This window comes from Trichosurus vulpecula, chromosome 3, assembly GCF_011100635.1.
Source record: "Trichosurus vulpecula isolate mTriVul1 chromosome 3, mTriVul1.pri, whole genome shotgun sequence".
NCBI classification, from domain to species: domain Eukaryota; kingdom Metazoa; phylum Chordata; class Mammalia; order Diprotodontia; family Phalangeridae; genus Trichosurus; species Trichosurus vulpecula.
The window spans coordinates 434195430-434210072 of record NC_050575.1 but is presented as its reverse complement, the minus strand read 5'-3'; the positions used below and the strand labels follow the sequence as shown (position 1 = coordinate 434210072).

Genomic DNA, 14643 nt, shown 5'->3' with positions numbered 1-14643 from the left:
GTTTACTACGGGCGTGGAAATGGACATAAATGCTTTCACTGAAGCATCTGAGTGGACACAGGTGGGCTGCATGGGGGTGCACGGCCCTGGTTTGGTCAGTCCCTGGCCTCAGGAGCTTACCTCTGATTTTTAAGAGATATCGCCACGTCCATACATTCCCAGTGGAATGGGAGATTCCCAGGGAAGGGACCTTTTGACTCTGTCCTCCTGTCCCCGGGCCTGGACCGTAGTAGGTGCTTGGTGGAGACTTGTCAACTGAGTGATTACCATGTTGTGACTCACCCAAGGTCACATAGAAGAACCAGGCCCCGAAGTTAAGCAAAGTAGGACGTGTCTGGACTCTAGGGGTGCTGCCTGTTTGTTGGGGGACACGTGGGTTTCTGCTTTCCAGGAGGCCCCCACCTGATAGAGTAGGCGTGCCGGACAAGGCTGGAGCCCATAGAGACACAGCCATGGCAACAAAAGGGCCCTCAGAGGGGTGCTGCTGGTCAGCAGTCTCAATGGGGCGGACAATGGACAGAGTCAATCTTGGAGGGCTTCCAGGAGAAGGCAAAAACCTCCACCTTCCTCTTTCTGTTAAGCCTTCTTTGTGAGGGTTCCTGTTGGGGCATCTGTGATTCATCTAAGGAATCATAAATTTAAAGCTAGGAAATACCTTAAAGACCACCCCACCCCCCTTTACCTGTGAGGAAACCAAAGCTCAGACAGTATAAGTGACTTATTCCAGGTCACACGGGTGCTAGGGGCTGGAGTCAGGATTGGAACCTGTCTTCCTCTCTGAAGTCTAGAACGGCCCATTGTATGTATCACAGTGCGTCCTGTGTCACAACCTCTTCTCTGGGGGCTATAGATGAGCAAACACCTTTTCTAACAACAGTCCTTTGCCAAATGCTTTTCACTAAGGCTATGTCAGCCAGTATCAATGGGGCATGGGTACAGCCTTGGGCTTAGAGTCAGGAAGACTCATCCTCCTGAGTTCAAATCCAGCCTCAGACATGTCCCAGCTGTGTGATCCTGGGCAAGTCACTTCACCCTGTTTGCCTCAGTATTCTCATCTGTAAAATGAGCCGGAGAAGGGAATGGCAAACCCCTCCAGTATCTCTGCCGAGAAAACCCCAAATGGCGGCATGAAGAGTCAGACAGGACTGGATAACCACAACGATGTTGACACCCAAATGTCGTTAATTCAGAGCCAACTCATTTGGGAGTTAGGGATAACGCAGACAAGGCCCAGACCTCTGAGTGGGGGCATGGTGAGGCCATGCAGCTGGGCTTCAGAAGACTGAAAAAAAGTCTTGTGACACCCCCAAAGAGGAGAGGAGTATTGAGGAGAAGCAGGTATTATGAAGCACATAGCAGCACCCAACAGCACTTTTTAGTCTAGACTTAGGGTTGTGTCAGTGAAAGTGAGCCCCAGCGTGGAAATTCCTTCTAGTGATGCATATCTGCAACTCAGCAGTAATTTAGAGCCTTGAGAATCCCTGGGGGTACTGAGAGGTTCAGTCAGCCACAGTCAGTAAAGGGAGCTGGTAGAATTCGAACCCAGTCCTTCCTGAGCCCCAGGCTTGCTCTCTCTACCCGACCGACCAGCGCCCTGAGGATTCTCATCTGCTCGTTAAAGCAGGCCCCTTTCAAACCTCGATTCGGCCACAGTGGCCTCGGTCAGAGTCCTTGAAAGCGGCTGAGCTGTCTCTTCCAAAGATCCTCCGATTCGAGGGTTGGCCCGCTCAGCATGCCCCCTCTGCCTATCATGGCTTGTAATCTGGCCTGGTCTTGGGTGAGTCATCCGTGGCGAATCCAAATCGTCCATCAGATGACAAGTGGAGGGGGCAGGACGGGAGGGAAGGGAATCCGAGCCCGAGTCTGTAAGCTATTTGGAACAATGCAGGGCGCATACTTTACGGTCTCTCCTGTTCTGAGGAGCTGGAGTCGGTGCCGATATTGGATCCCTGCTGTTGGAGGCTGGAGCAGGCTCCGGGCGCCTGCCCCTCCCCCTGAGCTCTCCCCCCAAACATTCTTGTGGTCTCCTGGGGGGGCCCACCCCTTCTCCCTTAGCACACCCCGCAGGGGGATGGCTCAGGGTGAGACTGTCGCCTGGCAGGAGTCCCAGCCCTCCATGGGGAGAAGCTGGCCTGTACTCCTCACCCCCATTCCCCATCCCTGCCTCCTCGAGAAGAGAATTCTAGAGACTTGGGCTGGAAGGGGCCAGGAAGGGTCATCCTGTCCCTCCCCCTGCCTCCACACTTGCTATGCTGGTCCCGTCCCAGAGACAGAACACTCCCTCTTTTCCAGAATTCAGGCGCTTTGGGGGCTTGAAGGGACCTTGGACATCATCAAGGCCCCAGGCGACTAATATTTGTCCTGAAGACAAAGCACCAGGGATGGGGGGGGTGGGCGGCGCTGCCGAGATTTTTAGCCTCATCCTTGAGAAAAGGCCACAGAACTACAGAACAATGAATCCCAAAGTGGACAGGGTCTTCGGCAGCCTTCTGCTCCAGCCTAGGATGCTCCAAAGAGGGGTTAGCTTTTTTCTGCTTGATCCTAGAGGACAGAACCAGCAGCACCTGGGAGAAGCTGCAGAAGGCATACTGAGGCTGGATGGAGTGGGGCAGGGGGGACACACCACAAATATCCTCACAATTGGGGCTAAAAGGAGGGGCCCTAACAGCACCTCCTCCTGGGGCTGCTGTGAGCATTGCATTTAGCACATTTAGCACAGTGCCTGGCACATAGGGGTGCAGTCAAAGTCATGCTCTTTCCATGACCCTCCTGGGAGGAATGCCTTGGATTCCCCCATTAAATATCCAGTGTCTGTTGAAGATCCAGCGTCCCTTGTGGGCAGGAAGCTGAGCCCCGTGTTCAACTTTCGCCTTCCTGCTCCCATCCAGACCTGTTTTCCTTGGGCCTGGCTTCAAGGATCGAGGAGCTCTGCTCCCCATTTTTATCAGCTGTTGGGGGTGGGGCAGTGCTCTGCTCCAGGTGGCAGCTCTATCACACTCACTAATCACGGCAGCTGCAGAAAAATGTCTCTTTTCGGAGAGGGGGAGAGTTGAGAGCTTTGAATTGGGTGTTGGGGGAGATGGGTTCAAATCCTACTGGGATGCTTACTCTTTTTGTCACCTTGGGCAAATCACTTTTACTCATGTGTAAGCAGAGGGTTTTGGACCAGATGCTTTCAAAGATCCCTTCCAGCTCCAAGTCACTGCAAAGAAATGCAGGTTTGATGCCTTTCACCATGCACAAGAAATCGAGGTAGGCTCACCAAACAGAGGCCTTTAGGGGGTCTGCTTTAAGGGAAAGAGAAGGCTTGACCGTGGCAGCCTCGGAGTCACTGGAAAGCACTTGGTTCTCTTAGGTAGTTAAAAAATGCCCCTTGCAATACTGTGTGGTCTTCCTACCCAGCGAAGCCTTTCTGATGGAATATGTTTTCATCCCTATCCCTGTTAGCATGAACAAAAATGGGAAATTAATGTCTTGGCTATACTTGGTAACTTCAGGATTATGAATAAATCTTCATTTAACCATCTAAATTAATTTAGTCCTTTTGGATTCTAGGACCTCAATGGCCATCCACTCCAAGCCAAATTCCAAAATAGTCCCCATTACCACACCCCCACCAGGTGGGCACACAGCCTCTGCTTGATGGTCTCCAAGAAGGGAGATCCCCCAACCCCCTCTCTCGAGGTAATCACTCACTCAGTCACTCACTCAATCAATAAAACTATATTTAGCTCCTCTTGTGCGCCAGGCACTGAGCTGGAGAGACAAAGAGAGGTGAAAGCTATTCCCTGCCCCCAGTGAGCTTACGCTCTAACGCGGGAGGCAGCCCACTGCACTTTGGAAGATCCCAGTCCCAAAGCTCATTGGTATGGGATTCTCTGGGACTGGGCCTACATTCCTATCGAGTAAAAATCTGCCTTTTCAGCTTTCTCTGATTTGTCTCAAGTTCTGGCCTCTGAGACAACAGAGTCAGTCAATGAGCAGCACAAATCTAATGTTGGATTGCTACAACAGTACTGAAGCCAGCCATTATCTGTGTTTATAAGGAGGGGTTGGAAGGGCTTTGCATTTCTCAGGATGCTGGGCCCTGACCTGAGTTTGGGGGCTCATTCTCTCCCACTCCCCACACAACAGGCCCATCTCTCCTCCCCACCTCCCATTCTGGGGTTCTCCAGACTCACATTCACTGATTCCCCAAAACGGACCAAGAAAGTCCTCAGATGTTCAGTCTTCCCTCTGCACTTTTTGCCACCTTCCCCTTGGGACTGTTGGTGTTTTGCCTTGAAGGGCTCATCTTCCCAGCTCCTGCTGGTTGGAGGACTGAGCAAAGGCAAACAGAGAGTGATAATGTCAACAGAGACTTCCAGGAAACACAAGGGGTCTGTGCCAGCAGCTGGTGGAAAGGCAAATACCTGGCTCAGGGATGGACCTCGAGCCCATCTTTTCATGACTGAGAATCCCTGTTTAATGTCCAAGGACGTTGAGGACCGCCAGGTGACAATTGCATTATTAACATTTGTGGCATAGTGGAGGGAGCGCCAGGTCTGGAGCCTTAAGGCCTGGGTTCAAATCCTACTCTTTGGGTGATCTTGGGCAAATCACTTCATGTTGTTGGTCTTAGTGTCAGACATCTGCCAAAGATGGTGGATGGAGAGGATAAGAGAGGCAGGAAGAGAGAAGGGTAAAGAAGGAGGGGGATGGGATGGAGGGTCCAGGAAAGCAAAGTGATGTCACAGGTAGTTAGGGGTTGGATCAGACCTCTACTGTCCCTATCAGCTTTAAATCTACCATCCTGCAAATCCTTATCCTATGATAAGGCTTTAAAAGAGTTCAGTTTGATTCAACGCACCTTGAATTCAACCAGCTTACTATGTCCAAGGCACTGGGGATGTAAGAAATGAGAGGAAAAGCAAGTCCTAGCCTCAGGAAGCTTGCATTCTACCAGGGGAGCTTAAACACAGCTACAGATATTTTCAAAGTATTGACAGAGGTGCTCAAGGCACGATTTCTTCACTCTACCGAAGGTACATCTGCTCGCTGCTTAGACTGGGTCATTCAGTGAGATGGACCCCTGTGGTGCCTGTGGTTGGCCTGGGCTGGGTATCGCTGGTCAAGAGGGGCTATCCCTGGGTGGGGGCGGGTGGGGGGTGGTGGTTAGACAGACTTTTGTGGAATCAAAGGAGTGTCCAGTTACGGACCTGCAATGGCCTGCCTGTCTCTGTGTGTCTATGTATTTATTTGTATGCACACACAGGTAGCCGTGGTTAATTGGCCAGCATTCTTTGGGGTGGAGATGTGTGTATTTTTGTGTGTTGGCGTGTGTATATGTTAATAATGTACATCTACGTGTGTCATGATCCACATGTGGACAATCAGCTTATTTGTGCGTTTACATATATACACGCATGTACAGATGAACTCTCAATGCACACACGCGTGTACAGTAACACACGTGTATACACATGTATTACAATACACATAATTTATGCCTATATGTATATAAATATGTATATATGTATGCATATATATATATATAAAATCTGTGTGCACATGTGTGTGTGTACATTTATGTCTATACATAGACGCACACACAATCTAGGTCAGAGGACATGGATTTGAATCCCACCTCTTCTATTTAATAGCTATGTGCTGGTGAGTGGGCCGTGCTCCTCTGAACCACAGTTTCCCCTTTAAGGGCTTGGAGAGGGCAAGGAAGCAGATGAAGAGGATGGTGGAGATGAGAGGGGGAGATAGGCCAGCCTCTCCTCCAGCCCTCCTCCCACCTCATCATGCTATTCTCTGCCCTCTCCCCCATTTTAGATCCAGGCCAAAAAAGTTCCCAGTTATTCCTAGAAACTGGGTCTCCGAGAAGGGAATGTGTGCTTTGGGTTTCCCCATGCGTTTATCTGTACGTGTGTGTTTCTGTCTGCATGCTCTAATGTGCCCATCTATGCATGAGGTTTGGCGCATGTTTGTAGCTGACTCTTGACCCCAGAGCCGCAGTCCTCTTTTGCTTTGTAACCTTGGGGGCTGGTCAGACACAGCCCCCACCTCTAAACCTAATTGCCTAAGTCTCTTGTTTCTTTGGTGCTGCAGAAGACCCTTCTGGTGAGTGGGGCAGACAGATGCTCCCTGTAGACTCCCTTCCCCTTTTTCCCTCTGTTTCAACAATTCAGCTAGCAGCTGTTGTGGGGGGAGGGGAGTGAAAGACCAACACAAGCCCAACAACAAGAATGCTACCAGCACAGGTTCTTTTGATCTGCTTTACTAAGGAAAGCAATGTTAAGGGGTTAACAATCTTACTTTAATCCAACATACAAATATCATTCACTTAGTTCGGGGGGAAAAGCCAGCACCCTGAACTTCAGAGCAAATACAAACAAATTACAAGCATACATTATAAATGGACCAAATACAATTCATAGTTATCAAGAAGGCATCAACATCTGTGTTCACAAGCTGGAGGGCTCTTAACTACAGCTGCTCAGAGAGCCCCAAGCAAATAGTTCTGTTCTCTCTTTTAGGTTCCTACTATTGGCTCTGGTCTCAGCAACTCCCCTTAGGGCCCTGGGGGCTTCATACGCACATCAGCTTAGCACCTAGCTGATAGGGGTTTGGGCCTGGGGCTTTGCACCTAGCAGACAGGGGTTTGGGCCTGGGGCTTTGCACCTAGCAGACAGGGGTTTGGGCCTGGGGCTTTGCACCTAGTAAGGCTCAATCAAAGACAATTAGTTTAGCATTCTAAAGCAGTAGAAAGTCCCAACTCAATTGGTATCACACCCTCTTTCCCTGAGGCCATTTGAGGGGAGCCCTGCTATCGGGTGGATTGTTGCTCTACCCAGTGGGTGGCTGCCACTCCCTGCCCTTGGACGTGACCTTGGGAATGGTGGAGATCAGCTGGAAGAAGATCCTGGAACATCCTGAGCCAGCCATCTGGAATTCATTCAATACCTACTATGTGCCAGGCTGTCGTGCTAGGTCACTTAACCTGTATTTGATTCAGTTTCCTCACCTGTAAAATGGAGTTGGTAACAGCACTTATCTCGCAGGGGTGTCGTGAGGATCAGGTGGGATCATCTTTGTAAAGTGCTTAGCACAGTGCCTGGCACATAGTAGGTACTATATAAATGCCAACTATTATTGTCATTCTGGGGCCTTAAGCCATGCATCTTTCATGAGGCTCTAAACTGATGATATATGAGTACAATCAATATGGTGACATGAAGTATAGGATGGTATTGCCTGAATAGAGTGTGGTGCTGAGAGAATGTGGAATCTCTAGGAAGAGTGGGCAGTTTGAGGTAGGAGGACATGTGGTTGGGTCTGTCACTTACTAGGATTCTGGAGTTCATAAAGCCCCGCGTTGATGGAAGCAGTTGTTATCAGGGAGGGCTTCTTGGAGAGGGTTTTCTAGCTCCGTGGTCTTCCTTAGAGCAGGACTGAAAACTCAGCTTGGTATGTTCTTTTTCCTGAGCCATCTTTCTCTCTCCCCACCCCACAAACCTGGTTCCCTGTTCAGGAGGAGGAGTCCGTTGATTGGTGGAGTAAATTCTATGCCTCAACTGGAGAGAACGAAAAATGTAGAGCCTACCTGGAGAAGGGGTTTGATACTCTGCAGGTGAGCACTTCTTTGTGTCCTCAAGCTACTGTGGGTCCCTTTAACTCACTAATGATTCCGTGAGCTCAAGCTGGGGTTCAGCCTAGTAGGAGCGATAAGAGGATGAGGGAGAGACATGGTCCTTGCCCTGGGGAAATCTCAAAGTCAAGTTGGAGGATGGGAAATCTACATACTCACAAGATAATTAGGGTTGGAACGATGAAAAAGGAATATGAGTTCAGGCTGTAAGAGTCATAGAATATCCCAAGATCTTAGAGGAACCTCCACAATACCCCTAGATGTCAGCATCCCTGGTCAGGTGGTTATCCAGCCCTTTCTTGAAGGCTTAAGATGAAAGGGAAACTACCATCTGGCTAGCCCTAATGGTCGGGAAGTTTTGTCTTACACAGAGCCTAAACCAGAGATCACTGTAGGCACAGGTAATCATGAAAGCCTTCTTGGAAGAGTTAGTGTGTGAATGGGACCTTAAGAATGGGTAGCACTTGGATGCGGAGAGCGGATAGGTTTCCCTGTGGGCTCTAAAGGTCCCAAAGCCCCATCAAGGTCAGCCTGAGTCTTGTACTCATTTAATATTGTCACATGTTATGTAATTTGAATAGTTCCTTAAACAGAACACTTTATTCCCCAACCACATGGAATAAACCCCTTACCCTCTGCTTCCTTCTACTGCCTCTCCTCCCTCTTCTGTCTTTCTTGCATCTTCTTCCTCCATCTCTCAAACTCTTTTCCACTCTGATCTTACCTCTTCCCTCTCCCTTCCTTTCCCCCTCCTTTCTCTTTCCTGTTGGTACCCTGTCTCTGAATCCCTCAACCTGTTCTTTTTTTCCTTTTGCCTTTCCTTTCCTTTCCTCTCCCCTCCTCTCCTCTCTTCTCCTCTCCTCTCCCCAACATATTTGGCAGGTGTATGACACTGAACTGGAGAATGTGGAAGGCTTTGAGGGTTTTTCTGACTTTTGTAATACCTTCAAACTATACCGGGGGAAGACCCAGGAGGAGATGGAAGACCCATCTGTAATTGGGGAGTTCAAGGTAACTGGGCCCTCGTGGGCACCTTTGACACCTGGGATTCTTCAAAATTTGTGTTTAAGGGGTCAAGGGTTGGGTACTATGTATTATGGGAATCTCTGGTCTCATGAGGAAGAATGAACACCCAGGATAGATGTCAATGACTGTGGTAGTGGTGGTAATGAGGATGAAGGTAATGATGATGGTGGTGATGGTAATGATGGTGGTTGGTGGTGATGGTGTCCATGCTGGTAATAATGATAGTGGTAGGAATGGGGTTGGTGGTGGCACTTGCCATGGTGAGGCATGTGCAGTGATCATGGTGATGTGGCTGATAATGGTGACCTCAGTGGTGTGGATAGGGGGGTGGAGGTGTTGGTGCTGATGGTGCAGTTGAGAACTAACCGCAGTCTCTTTGCAGGGACTGTTCAAAATCTATCCCCTTCCAGATGACCCAGCTGTCCCCTTGCCCCCGAGGCAGTTTCACCAGCTGCCTGCCCAGGGGCCCCAGGAGTGTCTCGTCCGGGTTTATATCATCCGAGCTTTTGGCCTGCAGCCCAAGGATCCCAATGGAAAGGTACCATCACAGCTCCCATGTTCCCAGTCAAGAGCAGGGCCTTGAGCCAGGGGGAATGGGATTTAGCCCTTCCTGTCCTCTGGGGAGCCTGTGGGCTAACTGAGGACCCAAGAGTCTCTCATGAAACAAGACAGGATGAAAAAGAATTTTAGAAGGTCAGAGGAAGGAGATATCCTTCAGTGTGAGCTTCCTGGAGGAGGTGGCCTTTTAGCTAGGCTGGAAAGCACACATAAGTTGAAGGGAGTAGGGGTAATTTTTCAGGGAGGTGAATAGTATAAAAAGCAGCATGTGCAGGGAGCAGGGATGAGACGATCCCAGCAGGACGTGTGGTCAGTCTAGACTGGTCTCAAGTTCTGCTGTGAACACTTAGTAGCCGTGTGCCCCCACGTGAGTCACTGAGTGGCCCCCACTTTCTGCTTCGCAAACTTTAAAGCACTGTTAAGCATTGGTCATTATTAAGACATGTCTAGCTGAGAAGTCTGGCCTGGTTGAGGCAGCTGGTATCATGGACCGAGCATTGGGCCTGGAGGCAGGAAGACCCAAGTTAGAATTCTGCCTCATATGGAGGCCAGCTGTGTGATTCCAGACCCTTAGCCTTTCTTGGCCTCAGTTTCTCCATATGTAAAATAAAGATAAAAATATTGCTTAAAACCCAGGATCGTTGTGGGAGTCAAATGAGATAATCTACTGCAGACTTTAAGATGTTATAGAAATGTTAGCCATTATTATGATTATCATTATAAGGGATGTGCCTTACTATACATGCAGCTGGCAGGTCCTTTTATAACCCACATGGAGCCGGGGTCACAACTAGTGTCCATCAGCCAGTCAACAAGTACTTATTAAGCCCTTCCTACCTCCCATGTCTCCTGTCCTAGCCTAACCTCAGTTATACCTTACAGACAGGTGGGGGAAGTGGAGGAAAGAACCTGGAGGGATTTCTGAGGGGGTGGATGGAGTTAATGATGATGTTGATGGTGGTGGTAATGATAGTAAAGGAGGGCCTGGGAGGCCATCAGGTCCAAATTTCTCATTTTACAGAGAGGAAACTGAGGCCCAGAGAGGTTCAGTGATGTGCCCAGGGTCACAGAGGAGTGTCAGAGGTAGAATTGGAATCCAGGCCCTGTGACTCCAGAGGCAGTACTCCTTCCCTGACACCACATTGTCTAAGGGCAATTTTCAAGACATTTTGGATAACCTCCCAGCTGCTTTTATCTGTTCTGTCCCCTAGTGTGACCCTTACATCAAGATTTCTGTGGGGAAAAAATCAGTGAATGACCAGGACAATTACATCCCCTGCACTCTGGAACCTGTGTTTGGAAAGTGAGTGAAGAGTGCCTGGCTCCAGGATGGATGAGCTGGGAGTGGGGAGGGGAATGGGGGCAGCTTCCAAATGGGGACCAGGCTGGAGGCAGGGAGGGGGGAGGGGGCCAGGGAGACACCACTGAAGTGCTTACATTTTCATCTTCATTTCCTTATTGTATAATAGCCCAACATTTGGTACATAGTAGGTCTTTAATCGGTGCTCCTCAAATTCTATTGAATGGATAAGTCTTCTCATGCCCGGGAGTGGGAGAGAAAGTCAAGGTGGCAGGGAGCTCTCCAAGAGAAAGAGGGAGAGGGGGGGGAGGGATGGAGGGAAGGAGGGAGAGAGAGAGGGAGAGAGAGAGGGTGGGAGTGGGACTAAGGGCCAGACTCCTAACTGGCTAATTGTGTTGGGGAAAGCCGCAGAAAATGTGCCTTCAAATGAACTTTTCAAAGCAAATTCAGGTGTGTGTGTGTGTGTGTGTGTGTGTGTGTGTGTGTGTGTGTGTGTATGTGTATCTATCTGTAGACCTTCACACAACACCCTATGTGGTGACAGAGACTGAGGGACATAAAGAGACCATGCTTGTTGTGGGGAACTCTGGTAGTTTTTTTTTTTAAAAACAAGATTAATTGTTCTTTCTAGGTTGGTGCTAAGCATAGCTGCTTCTGTACTGCTAGGCTACAAGTGTTATTAGCCTCCTCTGAATTTTGGCATCGTGGGAGCAAAGTTCTGGTTGCCCTTGCCTAGTTATAGCTCTGCTAAGAGCAAGGTCTTCTCATGCTTCTCTTGTTTCCATTCATCAGCAGACCATGGCCATGTCTTTTCCCAAAGCAGAATAGAAGCTTGGTCATTCATTCATTCACCCACCCAGATAGAGATGATAGCTTCTGCTCTTTTCCACTCATCCATCCGTCCATCTGTCCATCCATCCATCCGTCTGTCTGTCCACCTACCCATCTATCCACCCATCCATCTACCCATTCATTTTCTCACCCAGACAGAAGAGATAGCTTATGCCCTCCATCCATCCATCCATCCATTCATCCATCCATCCACCCACCCATCCATCTACCCATTCATTATCTCACCCAGATAGAAGAGATAGCTTACACCCTCCATCCATCCATCCATCCATCCATCCATCCATCCATCCATCCACCCACCCATCCTTCTACCCATTCATTCATCTCACTCATCAATTAATGAATTCATCTATTCATTCTTGTATTCATCTATTCATTTATTCATTCATGTATTCGTATAGTCATTTGTTCATGCACACATTCATTTATTTGCTTATTAAACAATAACAAAGTGCCTGTGCTCAGCCATGGAGGACAGGAAGGGAGAACTTGGTCCTTGCCCTCAGGAGCTCCGAATCTAGTTAGGGCAATAAGATGCCTACCAAAGCTTGCAGTAGAGGCTAATTCAGTGCTAGATGTGTGGTTCAGGCAGTAAGTGCTGAAGGCCTTCAGTGGAGGGAGACATTCCTTCATTCCTACAGGCCGACAATGGAGGTGCCACCTTGTCGGGTCTTCTCTGACAGGCTCTCTTCTCTGCAGGGTGTTTGAACTGACCTGCACCCTGCCACTGGAGAAGGACCTCAAGATCATGCTGTATGATTATGACCTCCTCTCTAAGGATGAGAAGATTGGGGAGACGGTCATCGACCTGGAGAACCGATTCCTGTCCAAGTTTGGTGCACGATGTGGTCTCCCCCAGACCTACTGCATGTAGGTGCCTAGGGCTGCCACGGCCCACAGCTTCTCCTTGGGCCTTTCTGTCAGCATGAAAGGGCATTGTGGGCAGAGTCCACACACACACACACACACACGGGGGTGGAGTGATGCGTGTGTGGACAGAAATGTCTGTGTAGACCTGTGTCCAGTCTGCCCAGGGCCCTGTCTCTAAAGCAGCTTCACGTTGTCTCTTCTCGGGTCTTAGCTCGGGACCGAATCAATGGAGAGACCAGCTTCGCCCGACTCAGCTCCTGCATCTGTTTTGCCAGCAGAACAAGGCCAAAGCCCCCGTGTACCACCAGGACCGGGTGGTGTTCCAGGACACAGAGGTCACCCTCGAAGACATCGGTGAGCCTCAGCTCTGTCCCGGCCCCTAGGCCTTGGCTTGTTCTTGGCATCACTTTGCAGCACTTCATGGCTTAACTAATAATCCTGTGTGTGTGGAGGGATTGTATTAGATGACCCTAAGATCTGTCTGACTGGGAGCAAGGCATCAGAGTCCCAATCTTGGTGCTGCCACCAACTAGCTGTGACCATGAAGGAATGTTGTTGAGCCGTTTCAGTCGTATCTGACTCTTCATGACCCCATCTGGGGTTTTCTTGGCAAAGATCCTGGACAGGTTTGCCATTTCCTTCTCCTGCTCATTTTATAGAAGAGGAAACTGAGGCATGTGGGGTTGAGTGACTTGCCCAGCGTCATGCGGCTAGCAAGTGTCTGAGGCTGGATTTGAACTTGGGTCTTCCTGACTCCAGGCCCAGCGCTCTATCCACTGTGCCACCTAGCTGCCCTATGAATGAATGAGCCCCTTCCTTTCTCTAGGCTTCAGTTTGCTCATCTGAAAATAGGAGGGGTTTGGACTGGGGAGATGACCAAGCTCTTTGCCAGGTCCAAAGTCCAGGCAGGGAGGGCTCCAGGGAGGAAGAAGAATTTAAATAAGGCCTTGAAGGATGGAACTGTGAAGGGGAAGGGGAACAAGGCCAGAAAGGGCTTTTGTCCTCGGAAGGTAGAGGCTTAAAAGGACAATGTTTGACCCCACTGAGCACAGCTCTGATGGTGGAGTTTCAGGCACTGTGTCAGGCTGGGGGTGGGGAAGGAGGCTTGCCGTACTTTTGGGTTTGGCTCCTCTTTTCCACGTAATACCTTGGGTCCTGAAGAAGTAGCCAAGCAGGACTGTCGGTAATCTAGATGCAGACAGCACGCACCAGACTCTGCTGGTGTCCAAGCTCACTTGGGTCCTTGCTAACCCCGTCCTGGGGTTCTTTGGTCTTTTGGGGGGTCAGAGAACGGCAAGATTGCGAATCCTCACCTGGGTCCAGTGGAGGAGCGGCTGGCGCTGGCTGTCCTGAGGCAGCAGGGCCTTGTTCCTGAGCACGTGGAGAGCCGGTCCCTCTACAGCCCCCTGCAGCCAGACATTGAGCAGGTAGGACCAACAGTGCACTCCCTGGTCACCAAAGCCCAGGCCTGCTCGGCCCTGCCAACAGGACACAGCAGAGAAGGTGTGCTGTGTCCCCTGGGGATTGCCCTGAGGTTGGCCCAGGGCCACTCTCGCCCCTGCTGTCCTTATGGGCCAGGAAGGCTCCCAACTTTGAACCTCCTCTTAGTGACCCATGAGGGATATATAATCCTGGTCCTTCCTGATTCCGGGAAGAGAACATGCATTTATTAAGCACCAATTGTGTATGAGACACTCTTCAAGTTATTGTGGGTACAAAGATGACAATGAAAGTTTACTTTTTGCTGGGGGATAACAGTTTATAAAAACAGGTCGAGGGGAGGAGGATGCTCAAATAGGGGAGGATGAGGGCCTGGACCTGGCAAGATGAGGTGAGAAGCTCACCTGTCAGAACCAGGGAAAGCAGAGATTCCAAGAGTCCTCCATTGGGGAAAGGATAGCCTTGGGCGTGACTCCCAGTGGTCTTCCAGGTGAGGGGTGGGGGTGGAGGTAAAAAGGGTGGGGCTGGCCCCACTATCAAGGGTTTGGGTACCAAAGTTCCTATGCTGCTAATCACTAGCCGCATGACCCTGGGGCAGGTCTCTGGACTTGTCCCTCTCTAGACTTCTTCTGTTCAATGAAAGCATTGGACTGGATGCTACCGCTGAGATCTGAGGATTATCACCTTCTGAGTTTATAGACAGGGATCTCAGCTCTGTCCTTCCAGAATACAAGGGCCTTAGCACCTTGGCTTGGCCTCTCAGCTCCTTTCTCACCTTCTAGTCTTTCTTGAACACTTCCTGTGTGTCCAGCCCTCTGCCAGGCTCTGTAAGAGAATGGCCTCTGCCCTCAGAGAGCTTAGAGGATCATTATAGAGTCCGGAGAGGGAAAGAAAACGTGGAAATACAGGACCAAGAGAATCCACTGGCTAGAGGGTCACAGCTGGAAGGGGGGCTTAGAGC

At 49.9% G+C, this 14643-nt stretch overlaps 1 protein-coding gene across 15 annotated transcripts in view; it reads left to right on the top strand.

The window, feature by feature from the left end:
• Positions 1-13669, top strand: part of DYSF (dysferlin) — a gene marked incomplete at its 3' end in the record, with an annotated part of 227243 nt that extends 213574 nt beyond the window's left edge. For all 15 annotated transcript variants that reach the window (XM_036749059.1, XM_036749057.1, XM_036749053.1 and 12 more), the window contains 7 exon segments: positions 7520-7618; positions 8519-8647; positions 9045-9200; positions 10432-10523; positions 12072-12242; positions 12454-12596; positions 13530-13669. In XM_036749059.1, the coding sequence (XP_036604954.1) occupies positions 7520-7618; positions 8519-8647; positions 9045-9200; positions 10432-10523; positions 12072-12242; positions 12454-12596; positions 13530-13669 (930 nt within the window).
• Between the last annotated feature and the right edge of the window lie 974 nt (positions 13670-14643).